A 27,834-nucleotide genomic window follows, 5' to 3' on the forward strand; every position below is an offset into this window, starting at 1 on the left:
TTCGCGCACTGTGCCTCTTTCAGGTCAGGTTACACACCTGCGGCAAGGCCTTCCATTCCTCCATGGTGTATGCGCCGTACGCAAGTGAACCTTACAATCCCAGGCCTTCAGAAGAAGTCGGACTTGCCATCATCAGCGCTCAAGCAACTAACTTTACTTCTCTTGTACGAGAAATACAGCGACTGCACACACGTCTACACTGATGGATCAACTACATCAACCAGTTCCGGCGGCGCTCTAGTTATACCAGCAATGAGAATAACCAAGCGGTTCAAGACTTCCCATGTCACTACGTCCACAGCTGCAGAGCTCGCGGCTCTCCGCGACGCGCTTCAAGTGATAAACGCTGAAAGTCCTAGAAAATGGGCAGTCTTCTGCGATTCAAGGCCGGCCTTGCAATGTGTGCAGTCGTTTCTCCGACATGGAACTCACGATCAGCTCACGTGCGAAATCGCGGAACTTGTTCATCACTTAATAGCAAAAGGACATGATATCTCTTTTCAGTGGATACCAGGTCATTGCGGTATCCTTGGAAATGATGACGCCGATAAGGCAGCTCGGACGTCAAACCAAGAAGACCGCTGCGTCCCCATTCCTCTCTCAAGGAGCGACGCTGCGAGGCAACTTGGCATTCTAGCACGCACGATCTCCTTGGCAGAGTGGAACACCGCACATACAAGGCGCACAAGACTGCACAGACTAAACCCGTCACTTCAACTCAAACCTCCAGCGGGTCTACACCGACGTGAAGCGTCTCTTCTGTGTCGGTTATGGCTTGGAGTTGCCTTCACGAATGCCTACTCAGCACTAATTGGAATGGCTAATACTCCTGCATGTGATGTTTGCGGATGCGAGGAGAACATTGACCACTTATTGTGCCATTGTCCACAATTTCAAGCACAAAGACAGTCTTTGTCCAACACATTGAGGAAACTAGACGATCGTCCTCTGAGTGAACAGTCCATATTAGAGCACCGTCCCGACCGATCATCGGCTCAGAAGGCAGTGAAGGCACTTTTGTGTTTTCTCAGAACTTCTGGTTTGCTCGAGCGACTCTAACTGAAGTGCTGTCCGTACGCATATCTACACCTTCTCTCTCCCTTCTTTCTCTTCCCCTTCTCCCATCCCCCAGTGTAGGGTAGCCAACCAGACTATTGACTGGTTAACATCCCTGCCTTTCCTGAATTCTCCTCTCTCTCTCTCTCTATAGATGTTGTTTGGCAGCAGCAAGCCATATTCACGAAGCCAATGCGGTGCGCGTGAGATCCGTTCAAAGGAAAATTGTCGTAGGGGTGGAACGCACCACAAATGCCGTATAACGGAGGCCTCGTCTCCGCCGATGCTGAGTGAAATACCTTAATGCTTTTAGTCGTGGCGCTGGCGGCGCGCCTGTCGCTTACCAAAGTGGGTTCTTTGATCTTCGGGAACGTTCGGAGCTGCCGATAGAGCTGGTTTCCTGCGGCCGACTCTGCGGCATGCGCCACCAAGGGTCGTTTCCTCCCTTTGAACGAACTAGTGCGTTGGCTCAACTCAATAAAATAAATACATTAATTAATTTAAAAAAATGAATCGCACGTATACGAGATACGGTTCCTCCGATAGCGGGCTGAAAGCATGTGTCAAATATTTGTTCTGCTGTCACTGAAAGACGACAGACGTAAGTCCATAGCCGTGTTTGTTCGAAACAACGATGCCATACGCCTCATGCCCTTTTTAATGCCTTGTCATTACCTTCTTTTTTTCACATTTTACCAAAGCTCCAAAACACGGTATTTCGCCGCACCGAGCCTCACCGAAAGGCTTCGCAAGATGAAAGGAAAGCTGCGTCGTGCTTCCGTACACAAAGTGTGCCCGAACCGGCTACGTACGTTTTAATAACGGACTACAAATGCGTGAAATGTGTTATCTAGGTCGAGCCCACCTTCAGGGCACGTCTCCCGTCGGTACACTTCGGTGCTTTTGATTTGATGGGGCTGCTAATGGACCTCAGTATACGGGTGCACATTGGAGCGGCAGCTCTGATCTTGCAAGGTGAGCAGCGCAACAAAGCACGTCAAAGCTCAGGAGAAAGAAGAACGGAACAAATCAATCCAAAAGTAAAGGAGAGAGAGAGAGAGAGAGAGAGAGAGAGAGAGAGAGAGAGAGAGAGAGGGGGAGCGAAAACTTCCTGCTGCTCGCATCGCGGCTGGTCTCAGCCCCGCCAGCTCTGATCGCGTCCGTCGCAGTCAGTCGCGATCCACATCGAGACATCTAGGAGCCACAGAACGCTCGATACTGTTCAGGTCGATCGAACTATTCTGGCAGTCCCTAACTCGAAAGGAGTGGACTCAGAGTGCTAGGTAAAGAGAGAGAGAGAGAGGGAAAGGCAGGGAGCTCAAACAGACGAGCGTCCGGCTTGCTATCCTACACTAGGGGCAAGGGAAACGTTCACTAAAGGGGCTGACCACCCACATAAGATAGCCGTGGTATGAAAGCGATGTAGGAGACAAGCTGCAGCGTTGTTTCGAAGCTATAACGGCTTCGGTTTGGATAGCAATGATGGCAGAAAAAAAAAAGAAAAAGCAAACGTCCTTGCCGCAGTGCCTTTTGCGTTCGGCGACTATTGGTATTGAATTGCTCACGATCATAAATGTATGCGTTGCTACACTTGTTGCCAGCGTATAAGTTACCAGCGCTTGGTATGCCACACATGCTGCATTATAGGTGCTTATAAAGTAGATCCACCGCAGTGTATTAGCGGCTATGGTGTTCCGCTGCTAAGCACGAGCTCGCGGGACCAACTTCCGGCCGCGGCGGCCGCATTTCGATGGAGGCGAAATACAAAAAGGCCAATGTTTCCGTGCATTGGGGGCAACGTTAAAGATCCCCTGGTTGTCAAAATTAGTCCGGAGTCTACGGCTTGCCTCATAATCAAATCGTGGTTCTGGCATGTAAAACCCCAGAATGCAATTCAATAATGTAAAGTAAAACGTCGTTGTGGTCCGCTGCGGCGAATTGCCGGCAGTGAAGTTGTGAGGGCGCAATCGGCCGGAGATCGTTGTTCGAAACGCGCGTTCAGTTTAGCCTCACGCGATTGGCCTAGGCCGCGTCGAGTCGGCAGCCGCCCCTGCGCTCATCGAGTTTCATTCTTGGCTGTAACGGCCCTATATTGGTGAGGGTGCGATGCAAATGGCAGAGGAACACCCATAGACACTTCTGTGGGTGTTCGCAATATAAGAAATGTTTGCACCCTTTGGGACATATTCTTGCCCCAAATAATAAGCATTATTAATCTTGCGTGACTTTCTTTAACGAAACTGGCCCGCCACTTCCACGTCACGAACGGCATGCGAGTATCTCCTTGACACAGCGTTCTTGATGGGAAAGCAGCGAGCTCGGAGTTTTGAAGGAACCGCGAGGTTGAAAGATTACTATAATTATTTGGGGACAAAACGCGCCGAAAAGGGTGTGATCTTGAAAGTGCTATAGTACCGACGGTCAAGATAGGAAGCCGTTCAACACGGTATTGCACACACACAAAAAAAAAATTAGTTGGGCCGTTGGAACCAATTAATCGTTACTACTTAATTTTAGGATGAGTCAGAGGACGAATCGTGGGAAATGCGGGACACACTGTCGGAGTTGTTACTAAAGCTAAAATTTTGCTGGGTAACTGAAGTGGGCCGAATAACATGGTGAGACTTCCAAGTGATTGGTGCGGTGCTTGCTATACCGCACTCAGTACTCTGAACATTTTTCCGTGCGGGAGACTACAGAGCAATTGTTTCGCTCGCGGTCATTGTACTTGAAAAGAAGGAGCCATTCCGCCTTGTGAATGTGGACGACCGGCGAAGCTGCTTAGCACACGCCGCAGAAGTGACGCAGAATTTCGAGCAAAGCTACGAACACATTTATTGTCTTCATCGGTGGTCATCGTGACGAAAGGTACACACACACATTCATTTATATGCATTTCCGTGGATCAATATATATAAAAGGAAGGAGACGAAAGCGAACTGAGGGGCCCAATTTCATTAATCAAATATAAGAACTATCATATAAGAACAAAACCTATCATCATAAGCAATGGCCCATACCATCCTAAGCAAGCGAAAAATGCGATGGCTCATCCACTGCATTTTTCGCTTGCTTAGGGTGGTGTGAGCCATTGCTGAGGACGATAGTTGTCGTTAACGCTGAACAGAAATGCCCGGAAGCCTAGTCATAAACAGCTTCTCTGTAAAAAGACGATGGACGTATGGATCTTTGGCATACATCGACAGTAGGCCACTGTTTTCGAATAGCTTCTTTTAGGTTAGTGGTCTAAGCAGTCCGCATGCTGGTCCATGAAGGCCATTGCAGCTTTTTTGAGAGGAAGTGAACTTGATAAGCGACTTTTATAAAAGTTTTGTTTTTCCGCCTTTCTTTATTCTTTTCTTTTCACATCATCATCATCATCATCATCATCGTCATCTTTGTTTTCTTTTTTTGTATCTCTTCTTTTGTTCCCCTCCTTCCCTATCGCAACAGTGAGCGGCAGGCTAGAACACAGTGGCTCAGGCTGACCTTCTGCCTTTTCTCTTATAAATCTCTCTCTTTCTCTCAACTATGCGGCCTTCGGCAGCACGTATTAATTACGCCGGGCCGAACGCCTAACGCTCGAAGCTATAGTCGAGATATAGAGGATTCAAGCCCGGAAATTCAATATGCCGACATAGCGGTCCGTATCACTGTTACTGCCGAAGTTGAACATGCGGCCACGAATTCGCTCATTAAAACAGTTGTCAGCCTTTTGACGTTTTACTTCCCCCGCCTTCTTATCCGCACATGGCCGTTACTGCTACATTGTAATAATAATAGACTGTTCGCTAATTGCGTTACTTTTCTTTTCGCGCTACTGTTGCTGCCGACTGCAGGCAGTCTCCTATTGTTGCTGTGGAATTCTACGGGCGAGACGGCCCTGTGGGGCTCTACCGGACCACGCAAGGGCGGCTGGGCTAACGTCGAGTTGCCGAAGACCACCGAAGATTTTCAGGTAAGCGAGGTGGAGAGCACGTCGTGGCCGACGCCTCGGCGGATTTGTGCTCGGGCAAGCCCGACTTGTTCCGTGGATTACGCACTTTGAATATCTTTGCATGTGTGAAGCGTGGTAAGAAGCAGGACGTCGAATCTGTAGTCTTGCGAGACCCTATCCGCATGTAGTATTCGAATAACCAGGCTGTGTGCCTAGTCCCAAAGCAAGGTACGTATTGCCCCCCTCCCCCTCTAGTTACGTTTATTTAACAATTAGCGAGCACCGCAGCTTTGTCGTGCTCACGGCAAAGCATGCCGTGGCTATACACTTTAACAGTATCTCTCACAGGGGTATAACTGTCATTTCGCGCAAGGCAAACTTCCCTCGCCGTGCCCAACATTATCACGTGACACCACCTCTCTATACGAGAGCGTGACAGTAAAATTTCCGTTGTTACAAGAACAGATAATAGAAAAGCCCTTTCTCTCAATTGCTAGCAGTAAGAACGTGCGCGTGCTTGTACCGATCGTCGCGTCCTTCGAGCTTACAGGTGGCCGTCGTAGCGTGGAGGCGCGGATAGTAGCTCGAGAGACACGGCTATAAGTGGCCTTACAACAAAGGCAGGAGAAAAAAGTCCTCGATCCAGTCGCTGCCGTTTCATTGTTGCTACGGAACCTCGGCAATATCGCCTGTTGCGCGTTCGCGTTGCGTGCCCAGGTGTCGGCGTACTTCATCGACCGTCCTCGCGTAAATGGAACTCGTCACACGACCGCATGGCCGCGAGACCATTGACCGTGAAGACGACGGCTGAGTTGGTCAATGCACGCACTGCCATGCTCGAGATGCAGATGGTGCGGAAACAGCTCGAGACAGTGCCTAAAACACAGGATGCGTGCTCTATGACAAGTGGAACTTTATTGGAACAAACTCAAGTCTAAGATAATAGAATGTAGCACGTTCACGCTCACTATTCTTTAAGCAAAAGTAATTAAATCTAGGTAAAACATGTTCGTAGATTATTTTTTTTCTTTTTGCGGATTCAAAGGAATTACGCGTATTCTTGTTTCCACACTTCCGTGGCACCTATTATTATATACAACATTATGAGAGGAACCATACAAGGTAGTCTCAAAGCGAGTTGTTGGAAGTCTTGACATACTCAGCTGATTCGGATAATGCTGCAGCTTAAACGCTGTACCTACTGTGGACACAAGGTGACATTCGTACCGTGTTTCTTTTTAGTAACTTTAGCCGGAAATTCTCAGGCACGTATGGTTTGAACAAAGCGTGAGTGGCGTTGTCATCATAGTTAACACCTCTGGTTAACACCACTTCATTGACGCGCCCATTTCTTTGATACCTTTTGCCCTTACAGCTAGTCTTTGCGGCGCGTACTGGACAACCAGGTGAGGGAGGCGTGGCCATTGATGACGTCAGGCTGGGTCCAGAGTGCCAAGACGTGCCGACCGCAGAGCCGCCACCGGCAACGACCACATTGCTGCCGGATGATGTCACCACCGAGTTTGGTCAGTCGTACTCATTTTTGATCCCCGGGTTCATATTGAAATGAGGGGCGATGGTGAGCTGTCGATTGAGTGCCTTACTGATGTGCACCATGAGCCTCTGAGATGTCCAGCGGGGCGCGCAGTATCGTGCCGTATATCTCTGAGGCGATGTAGAATATGTGTGTACGTGTTTGGGGAAATGTTTTACGAACTGCATGCTTCGCTTCCCAATGTAGGTGCTTGCATTTCATGCACCTCCACCAATCGCGCATGGCAGCTGAGTAGCTATTTCCTCCTATGAATTTATTTTTAAGTGTTTTTTTTCTTTTTACCCCCGGCCTCGTATGGTGCGAGCGGGAAAAATACCTTTTTTTATGATCATCCAAATCAGCCCATTTTATGTCCACTGCAGGGAAAAGGCCTCTCCTGCGATTACGAATTACCCGTGTCCTACGCCAACCGATTCCTACTAGCGCCCGCGAATTTCCTAATTTCATCGCCTATACCTAGTCTTCTGCCGTCCTCGACTGCGCTTCCCTTCTCTTGGTACCCATTCTGTAACCCCAATGGTCGAACGGTTATCTAACCTGCACATTATATGACCTGCCCAGCTCCAATTTTTTCTCTTTAGTAAATCGGCTATACCCGTTTGCTCTTTGATACCGCTCTGCTCCTGTCTTTTAACGTTGCGCTTAACATTCTTCGTTCCTACAGCTCTCAAAACTCGCTCTAATTTAAGCTAGTGCTTCTTTCAGAGCACAGTGCAATCCTTTCTATCTACAAAATGATTAATTTCTTCCGAGAAGGTACTCTCAAAAACCAGTGACATCACGGGCTGCTATATAGTACTGAAGCGTGAACGTGGCGTCGGCACCCATTCTCTGATTTTGCACTAGTTATGGACCACCAAGTGTTTGCGCCAGGCAAGGCTGACGTTCCCCCCCCCCCTTTTTTTTTTTTGGTGTCCGAGTACAGAAACCTACACAGCCAGCTCATTCTTCTTTAATTGTACCGTTAGCGTCTCTTTGGCTGCTGTCATTATCACGTTGACGTGAGCGAGCTCTCACAGCAGAAGTCGTAGCGGTGCGAGAAGAGGCAGGGTTTCGAACGAAGGGCAGCAGCTGACGCTGCAGGCCAAGGATACCAGTGCCACTGTACCAGCCGGGGCCTTCTTTCAACGTGCTTGAGATCGATTGCGCCCGTAGCGTTGGCTTAGTGGCTGCGGTGTTCCGCGGTTAAGAGCGATGCCGTGGATTCGATTTCCGGCCGGGAGCTGCCGCACTTCGGTGGTGGTGGAACGGCAAACGCACTCCTGTACTTATATTTAAGCGCACGTTAAAAAGCACCCCGGGCCATCAAAATCAATTAGGTGTTACCCCACTATACGGCGTGCCTCATAATCCCACCTTGGGTTTGGTTCGTAAAACTCCAGAATCTATTTTGGATTCAGAGCGGTTATGATGTGCGCTGCCAGATATAACTTTGATACTGAAGTGCGATACCCGCAGTCAGCCACCCAGGGCACTGGGGTAGGGAAAGGATCTTCATATAAGGGGCTTTAAATATTGGCAGCTCGTCCCGAAGAGAGAAGTACTGATAGCGATAGCGAGGGATGGTATTGCGTTAACCCTGGCTATCGCTGTTCTAAATATACGCGAGTGTGCCAAAAATGCCTGGTATCAAGCTACGAAGCTTGAACAGGCAGCGTAGGACCTGTAATGGCGTCGCACGGGTGCCACTGCGCGTTCGTTAAGGAGACGCGCCGGTGAAATAACGTCGCTTTCAGGTTCGAGCACTGATAATAGCTTGCAATTTTTTATGCATAATAGTCTGGGAAGATTTAAGGTAAAAGCCATGCGCCGTCAATGTTATGTATTGTGACTTTCTTTCGCACGCTGCGATTTTCAGGAATTATGAGGAATCTTTGAGTCACGAACTTAGCCCCGGTCTGAGCAACTGTGGCGATTTAATAGTGATTTAAGAGTTAGTTAATTTCAATCTCACTTGCATTTATGTAGACTTTCAGGCTTGGGGGCTTAATCCCATCGCACGTGATCCGTTGTCAAGGTTGGAGTCGGGCATGAATTAGAAGGTAGCTGGCCCATGCCGACGTCCAACTTATCCACGCTGTGAACGTTGATGAAGGGAAGGACTGCTTCTCATCTAGAACGAGGAATATGGGTTTATTTACAGTATTTATATCAGTCTAACATGACTGTTTGAGAAAGTACATCAGTCTAACATGACTGCTTGAGAGAGAGTGTCAGTCCAACATGACTGCTTAAGAGAAGTGTGCCGAGCATCCGCACAACAGCAGTTTTTAAACACTCGGCCCTCTCCCGATACAAGGTGATCCGAACGTTCGTTTAGTCATCGCAAACTAGCCGCCTCTCTGCGGCACGGTTTACTCACACACACACACGCACGCACGCATACACACCGGTGCGAAGGTCCGGAGCCGACGTCAGAGGGGCCCCGTAGAACTCGGAGCCGTTCCGGGTAGCGCGTTGTCTTGCGTCTTGGCCGGTGCGTGGGAAGCAGCGCAAAACGGCGTTCCCGCGGCAACTCGCGCACCCGTAGCAGATCAGGTCCGCGTTGGGGAGTTTGGGAACAATAGTTGGCCCGCCGAACTCATTCCGTCACAACGGCGATGAGCCTAGAAGTTGGCGGCGGTTTCAGCACAAAGCCTGCTTCATCGAACGCATCCTAGCTGAAGTGACGAAGAGTGGGGGATGCGCGTCTTGTTCCCCGACACAAAGTCGATTTAGTCACGCTGTGGCTAGAGGTTGGCGGCGATGCTCCCGAGATGTTGCTTCTCCAGTCGCAACTAGGTGGCAAACTTGCACTGCAGCTGGCCGTTCTTAACAAGACATGCATATAGATAGAACATGCATATACCTGAGTATACGCGGAACCTGTTGATACGGCATAATTGCTATCGCGATAATAAAATATGCATAGCGACATCCCTCTTCTTTATAGACATGCATCCTCTCCACCAACACGAACCTTTCAACATCGGGCACAACTCAAGGCGTTCGAGCCCTGAGGTCTTGATTAATCGCCCCAGTGCAAAAATCCCGGGTGAAACGTTGCATCTGTTTTGATAGAAAAATAATCGTATATTGCAACTGCACAGTTTAGAGCGCTTAAAAATGTCATAGATAATAAAATATAAGTAAGGATATGAGGGAAACTTTGCAGTGCGCCTTATGTTTGTTTGGAACGGTTATTTTAGGTTAAAAAGAATAAAAAGAAAAAAAAACTATGTACGATAGCGTCTCTTAATTCTCACGTTTGCTTTACAGAGGAATTCAGATTGCCTATAGAGATAATAAAGGTGAACGCGGTTGTGTTGTTTCAGGAAATTTGCAGCTGTAGTGTGCACAAAATTTCACCTGTCGGGGCAACATTAGTGAAGACTTGTTCAGAAACATAACCGAACTTTGTTGCTAGAACTGATTATGCACTGGAGGTGCACTGGGGTAGTTCGCTCTTCGGGAGCTCGCAGAACGCAACCGGCGCCGTTCGTGCCCCAGAACTGCCCGAAGAACGAAGTGTAAATGTATCCCGAGCGCGCACTCGGTTCCAGTAATTCAGTTCTGTTATCTTTCTAAACGAACCGTATCTCGTTCTATATCGATGTCATTCGTATGGACACTCCAAGCGAATTTTCACCGTCATCGCCGTCGCCGTGATGTCTCGTATGTATGTAGGTATACTTATGCTATATGCCGTTCCATGCTATATGATATGCGGTACATGCGGGCGATATTGCTGCACTATTCTATCGCTACAGTTGCTGATGCCAAGTCTTGCATTCTTCGCAAAATTATTCCTGAAGATTTTGAGAGTTTGCAGCCCACAAACACATGTGCAGCCCACAAACACATGATCACATGGGCCGATAATGGTATATATATATATATATATATATATATATATATATATAATATATATATATAATCAGCGTAACCGCCATGGGAACGAAGATGATGCCAAATTATGCAAACATCTTTATGGCGTCGTTAGAAATCCCCTCCCTCGCAAATTTGGCCATCAAACCAATATTTGACAAGTGATTCCTGGATGATATTTTCTTCGTGTGGGCGACAGTGCACAAAGTGTGTTGTAGTTCATTTTCAATTTCAATTCTTTGCACCCGTCGATTTTCTTTACGACCAACTTCTCCCAAGATGTGTTCACTTCGCCGACGTCACTTTGTCACTGAGTGGCCGTCGCATTTCCACGTCCCTATACAAAAAAACCGACAGATCGTCAGCGATACCTGCATTTCTATAGTAGCCACCTCCATCACTTCCAAACAAGCATCCCCTACTCCCAGGCTCACAGATGCAGAAGGATCTGTTCCGAATTCGCACGACTTGAGAGACACGCAGAGGAACTGAAATCCGCTCTTGTGCGCCAAAAATACCCTCCACAAGTAGTAGACGATGCCATTGAACGCACCCGCAGCTTATGTTGAGTACATATAATGGGAGAAAGGGTGAGCAATACCAATACTCAGTCAGATCTGAACTTGGTCCTCACATACAATACCGGTGCTCCACGGTTCAATGCCATTCTCAACCACCATTTGAGCATCATAAAACAGAGCATTCTACTCGCTACTTACTATCTTCAAGCGGCCGCCTTATGTGGACACAGAAACCGAATGCGCCCAAGGGTTGTCGACCGTGTGGGAAACCTTGTTGCAAGGTATCTTGTCACGTGGCAACAACAGACACAGCTGAGGCGTCGAACTCGTCCTTTGTATATAAAATGAACGAAAATGTAAGCTGTGATTCCAGTAGCATTGTGTACAAAATTTGATGCGACGCGTGTAAGAAGGGATAGATCGGAAAAACAGAGACCCCTTTACGCCGGCGGTTCAACAACCACCCCGCGCATGTGAAAAGTATCCTGAATTTGCCCTTGCCCAGACACGTTCGACTGCCAGATCACTCCTTTGAACGCGTGAACGTCGTGCTCTTGCAGTCTGGTCCCCAACACACTCATGCACGCGAGCAGAGAGAACCTTTTTTCATCCATAAATTTTAAGGTACGTTAAAGCAATTTCATAATGAGAGTCCGGGGTTGCTGACGTGCTTCCAGGATATGCAGTGAGAGTACATGGGGAGCGCGAATACATATTCTCTACTAGAAAATTGAGACGCGGAAAACTAATCAATCCAGTTTCCTCCGCCCCGCCACTCAAGTCGTCATGCTCAGTGACTTATTGCCCTTTCTTGGAATTCGCACGAGCTGTCGTCGTGTCAGAAGTCCAGTGAACGTTCGAAAACTGCACCACACGGAGGCTCCTTGACTCGGCCCTCAAAAACTAAGCCCAGGGACTAGGCCCTCGCCTTGCGAACCCCGCGTATATATTCTTTTTAGAATTTTTTTCCCACACTTCAGCTGCACCACAAAGTTGCCGAAACGGGCCGTGCCTTGTATATGTGTATTGTGACACTGTAGTACTTTCCACAAGTGGCCGCTCTTCTGTCTCCCTTCCACGCCCCATCTCTGTTGTGACCTCCCCCACCCTTCCGCTTTATTCAATGTGCCCTTCCACCGCTACCATGGCGGCACGCGCACTGGTGCTGCACAGCGACCGTTTTCTCCCTCCTTGCCTCGTGTCAACTGGAACCTAGCTGCCCCTATTCTCTGCCCCCTTCCATTCTCCGACTTATGTCTCCTTCTTTTTTTTTTTTCACTGACTTCCTCGCCCTACATACATGGGACTCCGCCTTCCTTTTGCCCTGCATCGTTGCCAATAAGGCAGCTGTAAATCTTCCAAAGCGCCGAGAAAAAGTCAATCACTGTCACAACTATCCCTTTCGGTTTGATGTATCTGAGAACGGCTGGCAACCGGTCTGCTGTCTTCACTATCAGTGCCGAACTGCCATTCTTTTTTTGGTAAACTCTGATGGAGGTCGGTCCAACGGTCGATACTATTGAAATTAAATACTTGTTTGTTTACCTTGTAGCATCGCTCAAGTTCTTTGCGTTTGAAAGGTAGCCTGAAGAACTCCCTCTCTCTCTCTCTGTCTTTATATATATATATATATATATATATATATATATATATATATATATATATATATATATATATAGGGGCGATCAAATTTCTGCACTTTAGTTACGTTGCAAAGTGCGCAGCAAGCCTTCATACGCTTTCATACAGTGTCTCGCCTAAGTTGAGCCAAACAATAAAAAATATGCGAGTGCCATGTAGCTAGACAGAAGCAAGGTAATGTTGGTTGCCGTTGCTTGGAGATACACACATTATGTCTTTCTTCCTTTCCGCCTAATTATGTAGTTTTATTTAATCAACCTCTCAAATATCATAATTAGATGAAAATGTCGATGAGAAAATTGTAGAGCAACATGAAAAAACACCCGATGCAGTTTTCTGCTGCTCAATACGTGCGACATGATGGTTTTTTTCCGAGCGCGCAGGAGCCCGCAATTGCAAGCGAAATTACCACGGGACGAGCCACTCGAGGCACTTTGCGTGTATTCGCGGGCTCCTTTCACACTAGGAAAATGCACTTTTATGTAACACGTATCCATCAAGAGAAAGCTGTATCGGGAGTACATTCATGTTGCTTTACAATTTTCTCATTGACACTTTTCCTGTAATTATGATACTTGAGAAGTTGATTAATGAGCACTAATTATCTAATTAGGCAGAATGAAAAAGATATGCGTACCTCCAAGCAACGGCAATCAACATTGCCTGGCTTCTGTGCGCTACGTGGCATTTGCACATTTAAGGTTTGGCTAAAGTTACGTGAGACACCCAGTACATTGAAGGCGTTCCTAAATTAATTATTATTTTTGTTGTTAGATGTTCGTGCGAGCCGCCCCCAGGTAGCGTAAATGTCAAAAAAGGGGTTTGACCAAGGGCCCCTCGGTTAACCGCCTTTCTCGTATATTACATAACAAGGATCTCGAATCCGGCAACATTGATGTCTTCAGGTAACATGTGTGGGTTTATTGACCGGTTGCCTTCACACACACACAAAGAAAGATCACGTTCTCGTGACGCCTGCGGCAGAAAGGATGTTCCACATCCGCCGCCAAGGCTTCTGATTGGTGGCGCTGGCTAACACTCAATTTTTTTCAGCCGCTTTCATTTCCATAAATTTATCGTTTCTTCATTTCATTTATCAAGCACAAGTAATTTCCCCTATGTTTTCCTTGGGGTCAGTGTTCGTTGGCTTCTTATGGTATGACTTACGGTATGGTATCACACGAAAGAAGCTGACACGTTACGAACTGCGATCAGTTGATAAGCGGAATGAAATGAGCCAAAGAGGTTATTGCCACCAAATGCTACATGACGTCGATATATATATATATATATATATCTGTGTGTGTGTGTGCGTGCGTGCGTATTTATTCTTTTGTTACCATTCTTTTTCTTTGCTAATCGCAGTGGTTGTAAATAAGCTACCCCTCCTTTGGGAAAGCTCAGTTAAGAAAACTCATTTTGATTCACTCCCTCGAGAAATATGAAGGGGCGGATGCGAGGGTGGAGGGCGGGGGGGAGCGGAAGGAGACTTGCGGGCGTACAGGGCGATGCGCCACGCACCATTTTTCGCATCCGGCAACGTGGCTCGTTTATCACGTCGCCGGAGCGAGCGCCACAAAAGCGCGGTCGACACCCCAGGCGACCTCCGACCGATGCGCGGCGCCTTTTTATTTTGCCCACCGCGTCAAACGATGGCTGCCCGTTCACTGAATTAAGTCGGTCGCGCCGACCCGGCATGCATATACGCTCTCTCTCTCTCTCTCTCTCTCTCTCTCTCTCTCTCTCTCTCTCTGTGTGTGTGTATATATTTCATCAGGCACGCTTTCGCTTACGAGCGTACAAACAAACAATCTCTGTCCTCGCATTAAGCACGTCCCCAATTTTTGGGCACATGCGAGGGCCCTAGCTGGCGCCTGATAGAGCGATTCCAGAGGAAAGGGCAGAGAGTTGATGGAAGAGACAAAAGGGGCGAGAATCACTTGTTATGCCCATACACTGCATCTCTAGAGCCGTGCAGTGTGGGGAAGTCCATTTCTCGAAGACAGCGCGAGCGAGCGAGCGGGGGACACAGAGTGGAGAGGCTACTTCGCGTGCCTCGCCAAATCGAAATTTGTATATTTTGATTTAGGCCTGAGACGCGCGTAGATATATTAGCAGCTTAAAAGCGTGAAGAAAAAAAAACAACGTTATGTAATAAAATGAAATATGAACTGTCAGGTTTCCATTTGTCTAAGTTGACAAAAAACGCCTTGCGACTGGGCAAATCTCTAGCTGATATTTCGCGGAGAATGATAAGCGTCATTGTATATGTGATCGTGTCAGATTTATAGCTCTGTTAGCCGCAACTTCAGCGTCAGAAGAAGCAGGGGTGAAGGGGGGGGGGCGGCGAGACCCGCAAGGAAACGTGTCAGAAATGTTCACGTGCGTGTTGCTTTCAATTCCTTGTTATTTTCGGAGTAATAATAATAATAATAATAATAATAATAATAATAATAATAATAATAATAATAATAATAATAATAATAATATCTTATTGACAGAAATTCCGCCAGCACTAATACATAATAGGCCTGCTAAAGCCACATTGGGCTTGAAGGGCAGAGTCGACAGACTGAAGTACTTTTCTAATGCTCAATCACCCTCGGGCGTAAAATTTAGAATTAAATCATCAGTGAAACCATATTCCCATAACGTGATCTTAATTTGTAATATTTCGGCATCTTCACCGTTTTATTTTAGCGTCACGGTTGATCGGCGTGCAGGCGTCCGCCGATAATCACCCTTAAGCGGCGAACCACATGGAAGCCATACTTCCGCCCAATATTCGATGCCGGCTCGGCGCGTCCGTTTGGCGATGCCCCATTCCGTTCCGCGTATGAGAGCAGACCACTCGAAACTTGCTTCGACCGTTAATGCAGCTCGCGAAAATAGCGCGTGACGCCAAATAGACACTTTGACGCTGTAAGTGCGCAGGAAAGAATTCGGTTGACGCTTAAGCTTCGCCTTTAAGAGTGGAACGCGATAGCATTCACAGATCTCCGACTGCTTCTCACGCTTCTCGGCAACTGCAGCACACGTAACCGTAATGTTTACCGGGAAATGCTGGCGGCGAACGCTATGCGCGAAGGCGAACTTTCAGGTAGAAACGCGGCCTCTTGCGTGGGCAGCGGATGCGCGTAGGCGAGCGCCATCTGGAGGGTGGCGTTGCAGGCAACCGAGCGTGGCAGGACGCTCCATGAGAGGTAAAAACGCTGGAAAATAAATAGGTTGTGCTTGAGTTTCCGCGTAACTTAATCATGTTTTCTCTTTCAAATTACAATCCGACGCTGTCATGTCTGTGGGTTGTGTGTAATTCGTACTTTACGATTTTTCTGGCGCAATTTACTTTGCGAAATTCAGTTAGTTTCAGCAACGCCTCTGCGCCATGCGGAGGGCCTGCATTGTTTCGTATGCGTGGTTCGGAAGGATTTTTTAGCTCACAAGACGGTCGGCGCCGGACGCCGACACCGCATTTTTTTGGGGAACACGGGACCCTTAATGCTATCGCGTTAATACACGTTCCACATAGGACACCACTCCACACGGGGCGAATAAATTTTGGGTGTTCGCAGCCCAGGCTGGCTCTACGGGGAGTGTAGGTCACACGAAACACGTTGCACACTTTTAAGAAAGAAAGGAACGATGATATGCTACAACGAGGCCGACTGTAGGAGAAAACGAGACTGAGAACGAAAAATTTATTACGTCCCCGCCCACTCCTGAGAAAGTCCCGGCTATCAAGTCCGCGCGTGCCTGCTTTTCTTGCTCCTTGTTTTTTTTTCTACGCCTCGTGTCGCTCCAGCTGTCCGCTTTTCCTTCCATCTGCTGTAATGCCCTGCTGGGATAGTGCGGGTTGAATCTTCGCCGGCCCCTGTTTCAACTAGAGGAGGAAAGCAACAGGAAAAGGAAAGAGGAGACAGAAGAAGCGACGCGGTGCATGGAAATGCGTCGAGTGATATATGTTGCGCCTCCTTCGTTCTTGGATGCTTGCCCGCTCGTCCCAGAGATTTGAACGGCATGGAAGACTGTGCCGACCGCGTCTGTGCGCGCGCGCGCGCGTGTGTGTGTGTGCGTGTTTGACCGACGGAAATCGAAGCGCAGAAAATTCCGTGTTCCCCCTTTTCTCCCTTTCTCCAACTCTGTCCCATTTCTTTGAACTCGCCTCTTATTTACCTTGTTCAGCCTCTCACCTAACATTTTACTATTTTCATACCCCTTCATTTCCCCCTTGCATTTGACCCGCGCTTTCTTTACTTCCCCATTTCTCTTCTCTTGAAGACCCTTGTTTTCCTAGTCACCTATTTTTACCCACTGTTTCCCCTTTTTTATCTTCGCTTCATTATTCCTCTTTCCCTAGATTCCCTCGCACCTCTTTCTGTTCGTGGTTTTTGTCGCAACGCTTTTTCTATTTCACCGAGCAGACAAACAAGCAAACAATGGAAGATTGGAGCCATTGTTTCCCGGGCCGTTCGGCATCGCAATTTGATGCTCTACGCCGTCGCCGTTGCAAGCTATCAGCGAGGCAAGATCACTGTGCTCGGCCGGATCGCCGGGCGGCCTGTATTTCGGATTCCTCGCTCTCGGCACTCCTTCGCTATCGTTTGAACATTTATACCCGCTCGCATCTCACGGCTCGATGCCCTACATCCCGCATCGCTCGTATGCTTCGCGAAACGACGGACACGGTTTCTTCTTTTCTTCTTCCGACGGCGCTGCAGAGTTCTGCATGCCGGTCTCGGCGTATGATGGTTGAAGAGAAAAGTTGGAGCAACCAGGTTGCCGAATAGGCTGCGTACTCGTCGAAGGGTCTGACAAGAACTTGGAAGCGCTGGAGGTGCTTTAATGAGCTTACAAATGCGGGTTTATTCGCTCAGCTGTCATGGCTCGACGCGGCGTTCGGATCGTCTGGCCAGGCAGGAGTGTCGCAGTAGTGTCGCAGGAGTGTCGCAGGAGTGTCGAGTCATCCCCTTTTCTTTGGAAGCGTAGTGACTGTTGATGGTGGGGACGAATATACTGCCTGGAACACAGACTGTCGTAGTCAATGACTCGCTTTCTTGCGTATAGGCTCCTCACTCGCGCTTCCTCCGCCTGCGTCGCTAGCCCTCTTCTTCACGCGTAGGGTAGCAAACTGCAAAAAGTCATGTTGACGTCCTTTCTTTCTCTCTCTTTCTTTCTTCCTTTCTTTATTTCTTGAAGACAATCCTACAAAATATTTTCTTGTGGGGCAGGGATAAATGCCAACAATTGCCTGACCGGGCCATGACACCCTTACAACTACAGCAGTAAGGCAGAAATAAAAAAGCTTGTGCTTAGAATGGGTAGTATATTGCGTATTCTTTAACAGTTTTGAAAACATTGCACATGATGAAAATTTCGAACACTCGCATCTTTTGAAACTTGACATGTATTGCAGCAGCGTCATATTGGTTAACGCAATAATGTAAACGCATGAAGAAACACATCTGTAAGTATTTTAGTACTCTAATGACAGTTCCATCACTTCCTTTTTAAATTTCTAAGTTGACATTCCAGATTTTATTAGCTCTAGTACCAAGAAATAATCATTTAAAATGTTGACAATTTGAGAGACTAACATTGTTCCCGATATTTTGGTCTCGACCTTCGCTTATATATCATAGTTATTCTTATGTACAAACGTTCTTTCTCTGAACATTGCGAGAGAGAGAGAATAAACACTTAATAATGCGAATCAGTGAGAAAGAGTTCTTTCTTCACCCAAGGCGGGTGGCCTCCTCAGTCCAGGTAGCCATTTGCCTTTGCTGCTTCCCTAGCCTGCTTCACCAGCTTTCGCTGGTCCTCCAAGGCCGGGGCTGCGAGCATGGCTTCCCCCAATTCTTGCCGAGAGAAGTAATTATTTGCGCGTTTGCTATTGTCGTAATGCCTCCATTTTTCATTTAGATTTTCTTATGTCAAGTACACTGCACTTGTTGTAATATGGTGCAATGCAATCTCAGCGGCTTACGTTACCTATGGCCCTTACTGCTTGATTTTCTATGGTTTTTAACGAGCATAGATTTGTTTGCGTTGTTGACTCCCTCACTAGAAATCATTAAGGAAAGCGTGATTACATAAGTGCATAGGATATTGAGCGCTTCAATGTAAATGGCACAAGGTGTCGGAACCTTGTCAAAGTATCAATATGTGGTGTAAGAGTTGAGGAGGACTTCGGGATGAAAAACCTGGAAGGTTTATTTACATTATTTACAGTGAGAGTCAATTAACAGTCTTAGAGTCATTCCGGCCCGCAGCAACTCGGACGCTGCGGCCCGTCGCAAGAAGTTCGAAAGAGATGAATCAAGGAATGCTCTAGGAATGCTCTTCTGCTCCTCCCGGTCTGTGTCTTTTAAGACCTTCGGTGTCTCGAAGACACGTCACGTTCGGCCAATGGGCGAGCCCGCTCAGGTGACGCCATTTTCGGCCAATCGGCGAGCCCGCTCAGGTGTCGTCATTTTCGGCCAATGGTAGGCGCCCGTGCGATTGTATCACACCCGGCGAAGAGAGTCGCTGCTTGGTCCCCAATTGTCCGAGGGCTTACTTCACCCTGCGGTCTTGCCTTGCCGACTTGCAATGCGCCGTCACAATAGGCGGATGGGGGCGACGCTGCCAGGGTTTCACAGTGCATTACACCCGTCTTGCCTCTTGGACCCAAGTTACCTGGAACAGCGCCAGGCTCTCGCGATCACTTTCGGGAAGAGTCAAGCAGTGAATAGCTCCACCTGCGGCACACGAGGTGGGGGCCGCCAACTTGTTTGCACGTGCCGCGCCTCAGGAATGTGGTATCCGTGCTTCTGCGCTTCTTAATTAGCTGTGGCGCGATTCGATATGGTCTGGTCAACTCGTAGGAGGCTCAGGAAGAAGTCCCGTATCTAACAGCGGTGACCATCATAAGACCTCCTGAAAAGTGATTCCGAAAATTTGAACAGCTGTTACCCTTCGCATGGGAGTGTTAAGGAATAGTAATACGGTAGCTAGCTGGGCGAGTCGGTACATCTGCATTATTATTTTAGTGCGTGCTCTGAGTAGTAATAATGCAAAGGAATAGTAAGCCCATATTTTCATTAGTAGTAGTACACTTAGATGTAAAAGTTATGTACTTGGTTGTGTCTGCATTTAACTTCAGCTTGTTGGCTTTGAGACACTAGGCCAAATCCTGTAGCCAACCATTCGCTCTCTTACAATCGTCGTGTGTATCGGTACCTGAAAATAACGCATTTGCATCGTTTTCATGTAAGATAATCGTGGAGCAGCTCTAAATGCTTACAATATCATTTATATACACGAGAAATAAGATCAACCCTAATATCGACGCTTTACCGGACTTATTTTTGCAAAAGCCATATACCTCGTGTGCAGTAATATTGTGCGAGTTAAAAAAAAACCGGTTAGTCGCGTGTTTATGATGGTCTCAGCTATTTTTATGAAAATGCAGACAATCGGAATAGGTTTGGTTCATTTCGGAATCGGAATTGTTTAGTTCATTTGCCGAACCTCCCTTCCTTTTATCTCTCTCTCCCTCTCTCTCTCTCTTTCTCGATTACTTGTTCGTACGTTTGCCTACTCATTGTTTTCAGTCGCTCTCTACTTCCCTCACCAGGTCACTCACTCTCGCCCATGTTCTCCATCACTGGTGTCCTCGCTTTCACGCGGCGATTCCTTTGCCACCACAACTTTCTTGCGCGCTCACCTGCCTGAATCCTTTCCTCGCACACTAACTCGCAACGTCGTCCGGCGCCTTATTCGTGCCGTTCTCGTCCCCTGTCTTGTTTCATCCTTCGCGCAGTTCGCTCGAACATTTGTCCCTCCATTTGTTGAACCTAACCGCACCATCTGCCCCCATCCATGCTTTGACTATTACTAGCGGCTACAACAGCGTGGACCGAACGCCTCGACCCATTCTGCAGCTGCCCTCGTCGCGAGTTCCTCGCCTCTGAAACGCGACGCGACAGACAAGAGCTGAAAAGAGTCTTCTTTTCTCGATATCCTCTTGCCCGCCGCGCCGCTGGTGTTTGTCAGTGGCGGGCCCCTCTCTCTCCTTCCCTCCCTGCCCCTCTCTCTCTCTCTCTCTCTCTCTCTCTCTCTCTCTCACGCTGTTGCGACCCATTCGCACGAGCTTGGCAGGCGACGGCTTGGCAAATGGGACCCCGCATTCAAGCTGACAGTGGCACGCCGTCGCAGCTTTGTGCATCCGAGAAGTTGTGTGCAACACGGCGTGGACTATTGACTCTTCCTTTAACATTCGCATTTTTTTGTTTAGCATTTCTGTAGAGGGGGCATTAAATAGAAACAACACTGAATTATTTTGGAATGATATTCTTTTAGTACTCTGTTCTCGTTCGCATCGTCGGGATGGGTTGATGATTACAGCCGAAGATGAAGGTTAGATTTTTATTTTTAACTTCGCGCCAGAACCTCAGCATAAGTACGTCAGCGTGACGTCACTGGTTTCGAAGCAATACTATTTGTATTTGGCTCGTTGTGGTTCAGTAAATGTCCCTGAAACTTGCAGAATTGAAGAGTTTCGGCTATGTTGTCGTATTCAATATACGTCGATTAGAAGATAACTTACACATTTTACAGCGCCCCTGCATGGCGGCTGCCATCGTTGCACACGTGACCGCGCCGCCATTGAGCGCCTTCTGGCTTCCCCTTCCCATAATGCACGACGTGCTGAGCGAATGCAGAAAAGCGCTGTTATCGCTTTCTGGGTTAATTATTATTCGCCAGCGATGCAACGCTTTCAAGTGAAAGCGCGAGCAGAACGTTAGTGCCAGCGACGATTTACACACAGCCCTATTTCAGCCTGATGGGGGTGAGCGAATACTGATGGGGGTGAGCGCGTGTGCGCACTCCGATGAAACGGTAAACAATTATGCGTACTCTGGTTAACCTCCCTCTCTTTACTTTGCCTCTCTCTCTATCTCTTCTGTTTTCTCGTAACAGCAGACAGCTGTTACCACTTCAGTACTGTATATTCCGACGTTGCGATGGTAATGCCCGAGATGGTCATGTCGATGATATTGCTTTGAGCGCCATTAAGGATGTCTCTCCGGCGTTTTCACTGCCTCTCGCAACCACCGGTTCTTCAGAACATGCGAGAGACAGGTAGTCCCCGGAGATGCATAATCAGAGAGAACAGTCAGAGCTATGTACATGAAGGTCTGCCCACTTAGCTGCGCTCTTGTTATATTTGCTTAGCGGTCACCGGTAGCTACTCGGATAATTTTTTTTTAAATTTTGCGTTTCAACGAAACTGCCTGCTCTTTACTTCCGCCTCTTCCTTCTACGACGAAACTGCAGTCCGTTATGGGTATTTCGTAATGCTTTACGTTCCTAGAGCAAAGAGCAAGCAAAGCAGTCATATCGAAGCTAAAAATACATATATATTATTTCAAAGCTTACTAGCCCAATCTATAAAATGACTCGTTTAACCGTGACAGACAACCTTTAATTTGCCAAAGCACACTGTCTGCGCCGTACGCGACCTCGCTTTTACCCTTATGAGTAGAGCACGATATGCACTGATATCGCATAGTACCGGAGGATACTTTTCCAGGTGTACCAAGCCGCAATTTGCTTCATATATGCAGTATGCTATCACATCTAGTCAACGGAGTTAGCTGAAGCCCATTCCCTTTCTGCAGCAATTCGCGCATGCGTGCCTGCGCCCGGAAGGCACGCGGAAGGCGTTCTATGGCGTCGTAAACGGTAGCGCCATCTCTTTTGCGCTCCGCACACTAACCGCTGTAAACGGTACATAGGATCTAGCAAGCACCGTCAAAGTTAATGTTCTAACTGATTTGGAAGCTTCAAGGCAGCGTCGCTATTCGACTGTTGTTATTTCGTTTATCGTCTTTTTTTTCCTTGCTTCATGAGTGCTTTAGTGTTGTAGAAGTCATATACAAGAACCAACAAACACTGGCACCAAGGACAACACAGGGGAAATTACCTGTGCTTAATAAATGAAATAAAGAATCGATAAAAAATGGAAATCAAAGTGGACGAAAAAAAACAACTTGTCGTAGGTGGAGATCGATCCTACAACCTTCGAATAAGTTAATGGAAATCAAATTGGGTGACCTGCGGAAAGTTGTTTTTCCATCCACTTTGATTTCCATTAATTTATCGGTTGCGGGATCGTTCCTCACGTACGGCAAGTTGTTTCTTCATCCACTTTCATTTCCATTAATTTATCGATTCTTTATTTCATTTATCAAGCATGCGTAATTTCCCCTATATTGTCCTTGGTGTGAGTGTTTGTTGGCTTCTTATGATATGACTGATTAAAATCGGGCTCCTCGGTTAACCCATTTTCTTATCGTTTATTAGCGTTGTAGGAGGTTGTTTCTTCATACTATGTAAAATATTTTTCTATTTATCGTCCTTTTAACGTTCGGGTCTACTTTTTTTTCTTGCTTTCGCAAGAGTTATGGCGATGGCGTCACGAATTTTTGTCTAGAATTGGACTTAAGCAAGAATTTTGCGTGCGTCCTTTTAAAATGGCGGCAGTACCATTCAATACTGGAGGTGAACTTTCCGTGGCAATGAAAGGAGAGCTACGAAATCAAAGTGCGCGCGTGACAGCACACCTGAATATAGTTCCACAGTGTCATTCGAGTTTAAGTTGGGGAACAGAACGCGTCTTCTTCGCTTCAGCACTTAAAATAAGACATCTAAGATGCAGCACTCGGCGCTGTATTTGAATTTTACCTACTCGCTTTCCTCTTTCGGATTTTATGAAACGCTAAACGGTTCGCAAGCCCAGCAAGCTGCGCTAATTCATGATCGACATTGAGATAGCGAAACGGAAGGCACTGTGATACTCTGCCGGACTACTTGGCGCAGTAACACATGGGCAGACGCCCCGTCGCTGTAGCTTAGCTTCATCATCATCATCATCAGCCTGGTTACGCCCACTGCAGGGCAAAGGCCTCTCCCATACTTCTCCAACAACCCCGGTCATTGTGGCCATGCCATGCCTGCAAACTTCTTAATCTCATCCGCCCACCTAACTTTCTGCCGCCCCCTGCTACGCTTCCCTTCCCTTGGGGTCCAGTCCGTAACCCTTAATGACCATCGGTTATCTTGCCTCCTCATTACATGTCCTGCCCATGCCCATTTCTTTTTCTTGATTTCAACTAAGATGTCATTAACTCGCGTTTGTTCCCTCACCCAATCTGCTCTTTTCTTATCCCTTAACGTTACACCTATCATTCTTCTTTCAATAGCTCGTTGCGTCGTCCTCAATTTGAGTAGAACCCTTTTCGTAAGCCTCCAGGTTTCTGCTCCGTAGGTGAGTACTGGTAAAAACTTAACTTCGTTGCCACATAAATTTGACTGTGACTGCACTGGTAGGAATAATCATGAGATGTTTGGAAGTTCAAACCAGTTGGTGTAGTACTGCCAAGGCCTACAAAGTGCCAACATACAGGACAAATAAATATACAGAATGACGCGTGAGCTACCTGGCAAATAAATGTACCCTAGGAAGCATTTGCTAAACAGTCGGGCGTCCATGCAGCAAGCATTATTCCTAATTTTTTCTTTGTTTATTTTTTGACTTACAGTTAATGACCACTGTAGCAGGAATGTAAGATGGGGGCTCTCAGAACACGCTCTGAAAGAGTGGTGAACGATACTAAAAGCATGGAAGCTGCAAGTAAGTTAAACAAGGAAGGGAAAATTAAAGCTGTTTATCTTTTTCAGCGAAGTCTGAACCGCTTGCACCATGCGGTGAAAGTAACACACAGGGGCGAGCCGCGAAATAACTACGCGAAAGAGGTTACTTTATGCAAGGTATGAAACGCAAGGAATAATAATAATAACGTCTGTACGAGGCACATTTCAGAGATGCATATATAGGATTCTTACGAACAAACGGGAAAATAAGCGACTCGTTCTGGTATAGTAAAGACGAACTAAATGAGTGTGCCAAATACGTGGGCATGCAAGGAGGGAATGAAAATGAGGTTGTCGCTGTTGTATGGATCATCCGACTCTTTCTTTATTGTATCCCACCAAATAATTACGCAAGGATGATGAACCACCTGCTATATTACGTAGAAAAGTGCAAGCAACCCTAGCGGTGCAGCTTAGCTTCTCTTACGCAACAACTCTCCTTTTGCCGTGTTCTAAATGGCGTTCGTGGAGAACTAAAAGAAGTCCCGCGTGCCTGCCTGCTCGCAGAGCTGCAACGTAGGAACAGTTTTATTTTCTCCTAAAATGCCTATTTTCTTCACGTCCAAGCATGGAGCGCGATGTATTAGTCATCTCAAACTCCTGCGCGTGAATGCCATAGCGCAAATATAAATGTCTTGTGAATCAGCCTCCACGAAATTTTATTGCGATAGCGAATACATCCCATTAAAAAAAATTTCATACGACACATATGCCACAGATCTAATAACCTCGTGTTATCTTATGAGAACACATGTTGCACATGTGTTCCCATATTCGCGCATGTCAGGGTGCTTGCACGCACCCTGACACACACACACACACACACACACACACACACACACACACACACACACACACACACACACACACACACACACACACACACACACACACACACACACACACACACACACACACACACACACACACACACACACACACACACACACACACACACACACACACACACACACACACACACACACACACACACACACACACACACACACACACACACACACACACACACACACACACACACACACACACACACACACACACACACACACACACACACACACACACACACACACACACACACACACACACACACACACACACACACACACACACACACACACACACACACACACACACACACACACACACACACACACACACACACACACACACACACACACACACACACACACACACACACACACACACACACACACATACATACATACATACATACATACATACATATATACACACAATATTGCACTGTCTAATTGCCACACTCCGAATGAGTAGCAATATAGTAAATAAATAAAAAAATATAATTTTTTTTTATTGGATGGAGACTCGAGGCACGTTCTCGGCGTGCTGTCCCGGATGTGACGGCGCATGCGCAGTTCTAGGTCACGTGAAGACTTGTTCGCTTGGCTTCGCGCTGTGTCCGTGTCGTGCGCCGCCTTCTTGCGGCATAGACCGAACACATGCCTGCCCTGCGAGACGCTTCTTCTCGGCTTTGAGAGAACGCTTTCGTCCCACGCGACACTGGCGCAAATGCCACACACTCCCACAGGGCGCGTTTTTATATAACACGTGGGACAAAACGCGGAGGCTCACAGAAACCTGCGCACCCACGACGCCTTTGCCACGGTATGCGATCTACGGGGCAGCACACACCAGGATAACAAAACCACCATTGAGCCCCGACAATGTGGCCGTTACCGCGGAAAAAGACCTGCGCGATTTCTTCCACACTTTTCTCCTAGCGCGTGGACTGGGTAAGGCGTCTTCTCATACATGTTTTCCTTCCTTCATGCAAACACCCAAGGAAAGCAGGACGAGTGGACAGGCCCACACTGCAGTCCATTTGGTTGAGCATCGCTTGTGTAACGTTGCATCGTCGTCCCCTTGTCGTCTCACACTGTGCATCCACCTGTCTTCGCTTTTGGATTTCGGCATAGCCTGTGAGGGGTGCAGTGCATAAGCATAAAAAAATTGCAAGAGGTTAAACTTTGTGATCTTTCTGGTGGATAAACATAAACAATTACCTAAGGTCACACGTTGCACCGGGTGAATTGTAAACATCGCCGTTAGTTCTATAGAAGTTCATTAACCGCTTCGCTTCGTTTCACATAATTCCAACGTGTGCACTAGATCTGCGCAATTTATTCTCCAGTGGTTTCCTTCGCTTCACTGTCTGTCGACTTCATGCGGTTCCAAATAACAAAAAGCAAGCCTCTCGGTTTCCCTTATTTGTCTCGATCGAAATTCATTCCGCCACCACGACGTCGTGCGTATCAGTTTCGACAATTTATTCACGTCCGTCGTGTTTTGACGTGGCATGAATGCATGCAACAAGGTTTTTATTTTTTCCTCTTAGCCAACCTCCTTTCCTGACAAGTCTCGCAAAACAGCCGTTCTTTTGCAGACGGCTGTGAACGATAAAGAAGCAGGGGGGCGGGGAAGCGTCTGTAGCTATTCAGGAGGTTGGGTGATGAGCACTGCTGGGCTTGTCTAACGGATCAGGCTTGAGCCAACTGTCACGACTGGTCTCGCATCTCATCCTTCTCATTAAATCTATGGAAATCCATCTTTCGCTTCCTCGCCTGCCATACGTTCTTTGACCAGAGAAGTGCCAAAAAAACAGAAAAGACAGGAAGGGAACCCTACTTTAAATGCAAACTCCCTTCATGTCAAGAAAACTCTACAGTCGAAGCCTTCTAACCAAGTTTTACGACTGGGAGAGTTTCTGTGTACGAGAGGGCAAAAAAGTGAAGGAATCGGAAAGAGTACATGTATGCATGCGGCGTTTCGACTTTGCAATGTTTTTAACTGTCAGAAACTGTTTGGCATCTCATTGCTCTTTCCACAAGACATATTGGTGCTATCCTTTCGACCGCCTTTCTCATCTTTCGCGGCGGAGTCTGCGACAGCTCTTGATATTAGAACATATAGGAGTACAAGTCGTCGAAAATGTTTTCTTTTCGTTGAACCTTTTGAGGCGAAACGCTGGGAACGAGTATACAAACATATATTGGGAAAGCTGGAATGTCTTTACGCCTGTGATTGTTACATTGGAGGCGGAATCTCTCAGCGAGGCGGGGACAATTTCTTTTTTTCTCGGTTCCAATGAAAAGGATTGAAAACGCCGTGAACTTTTGGTGAAAACATATGCGCAAGTCTAATCTTGGCACAACGAGCCCAGACAAGAAAGAATTAGTTTTCAGCTATTTCCTACATGCGCATGATGGTTGCTAACAAACATAATTTTAGTTCCTGTGACAGGAATCACGATGCAAATTTAAGAGCAGCAAAAAATACACGATTGGAGTTTTTTTTTCTATGCGTCGTCGCCTCTCCCCTCCCCCTCTAACCACGCACGCACACATAACGAGAGAGAGAGAGAGAGAGAGAGAGAGAGAGTTGCACAATGTTGCACGATGGCTCTGTGGTGAGCGTTGACTTCGATTCACGCTGGGTGGTGAGGGGGAGAATCTTTGTTTCGCGACAATTAATTCTGTTAATGGAAAATTTAGTTTCAC

General features: G+C 47.2%; 1 protein-coding gene across 2 annotated transcripts in view; it reads left to right on the forward strand.

Annotated features, from left to right (window-relative positions):
* Positions 1-27,834, forward strand: part of LOC142560483 (uncharacterized) — a 143,196-nt gene that overhangs the window by 81,100 nt on the left and 34,262 nt on the right. For both annotated transcript variants that reach the window (XM_075672637.1, XM_075672638.1), the window contains 2 exons: positions 4,896-5,014; positions 6,369-6,519. In XM_075672637.1, coding sequence (XP_075528752.1) covers positions 4,896-5,014; positions 6,369-6,519 — 270 coding nt within the window. The remainder of the gene's footprint in view (positions 1-4,895; positions 5,015-6,368; positions 6,520-27,834) is intronic.

The sequence above is a fragment of the Dermacentor variabilis genome, chromosome 10 (assembly GCF_050947875.1).
Source record: "Dermacentor variabilis isolate Ectoservices chromosome 10, ASM5094787v1, whole genome shotgun sequence".
NCBI classification, from domain to species: domain Eukaryota; kingdom Metazoa; phylum Arthropoda; class Arachnida; order Ixodida; family Ixodidae; genus Dermacentor; species Dermacentor variabilis.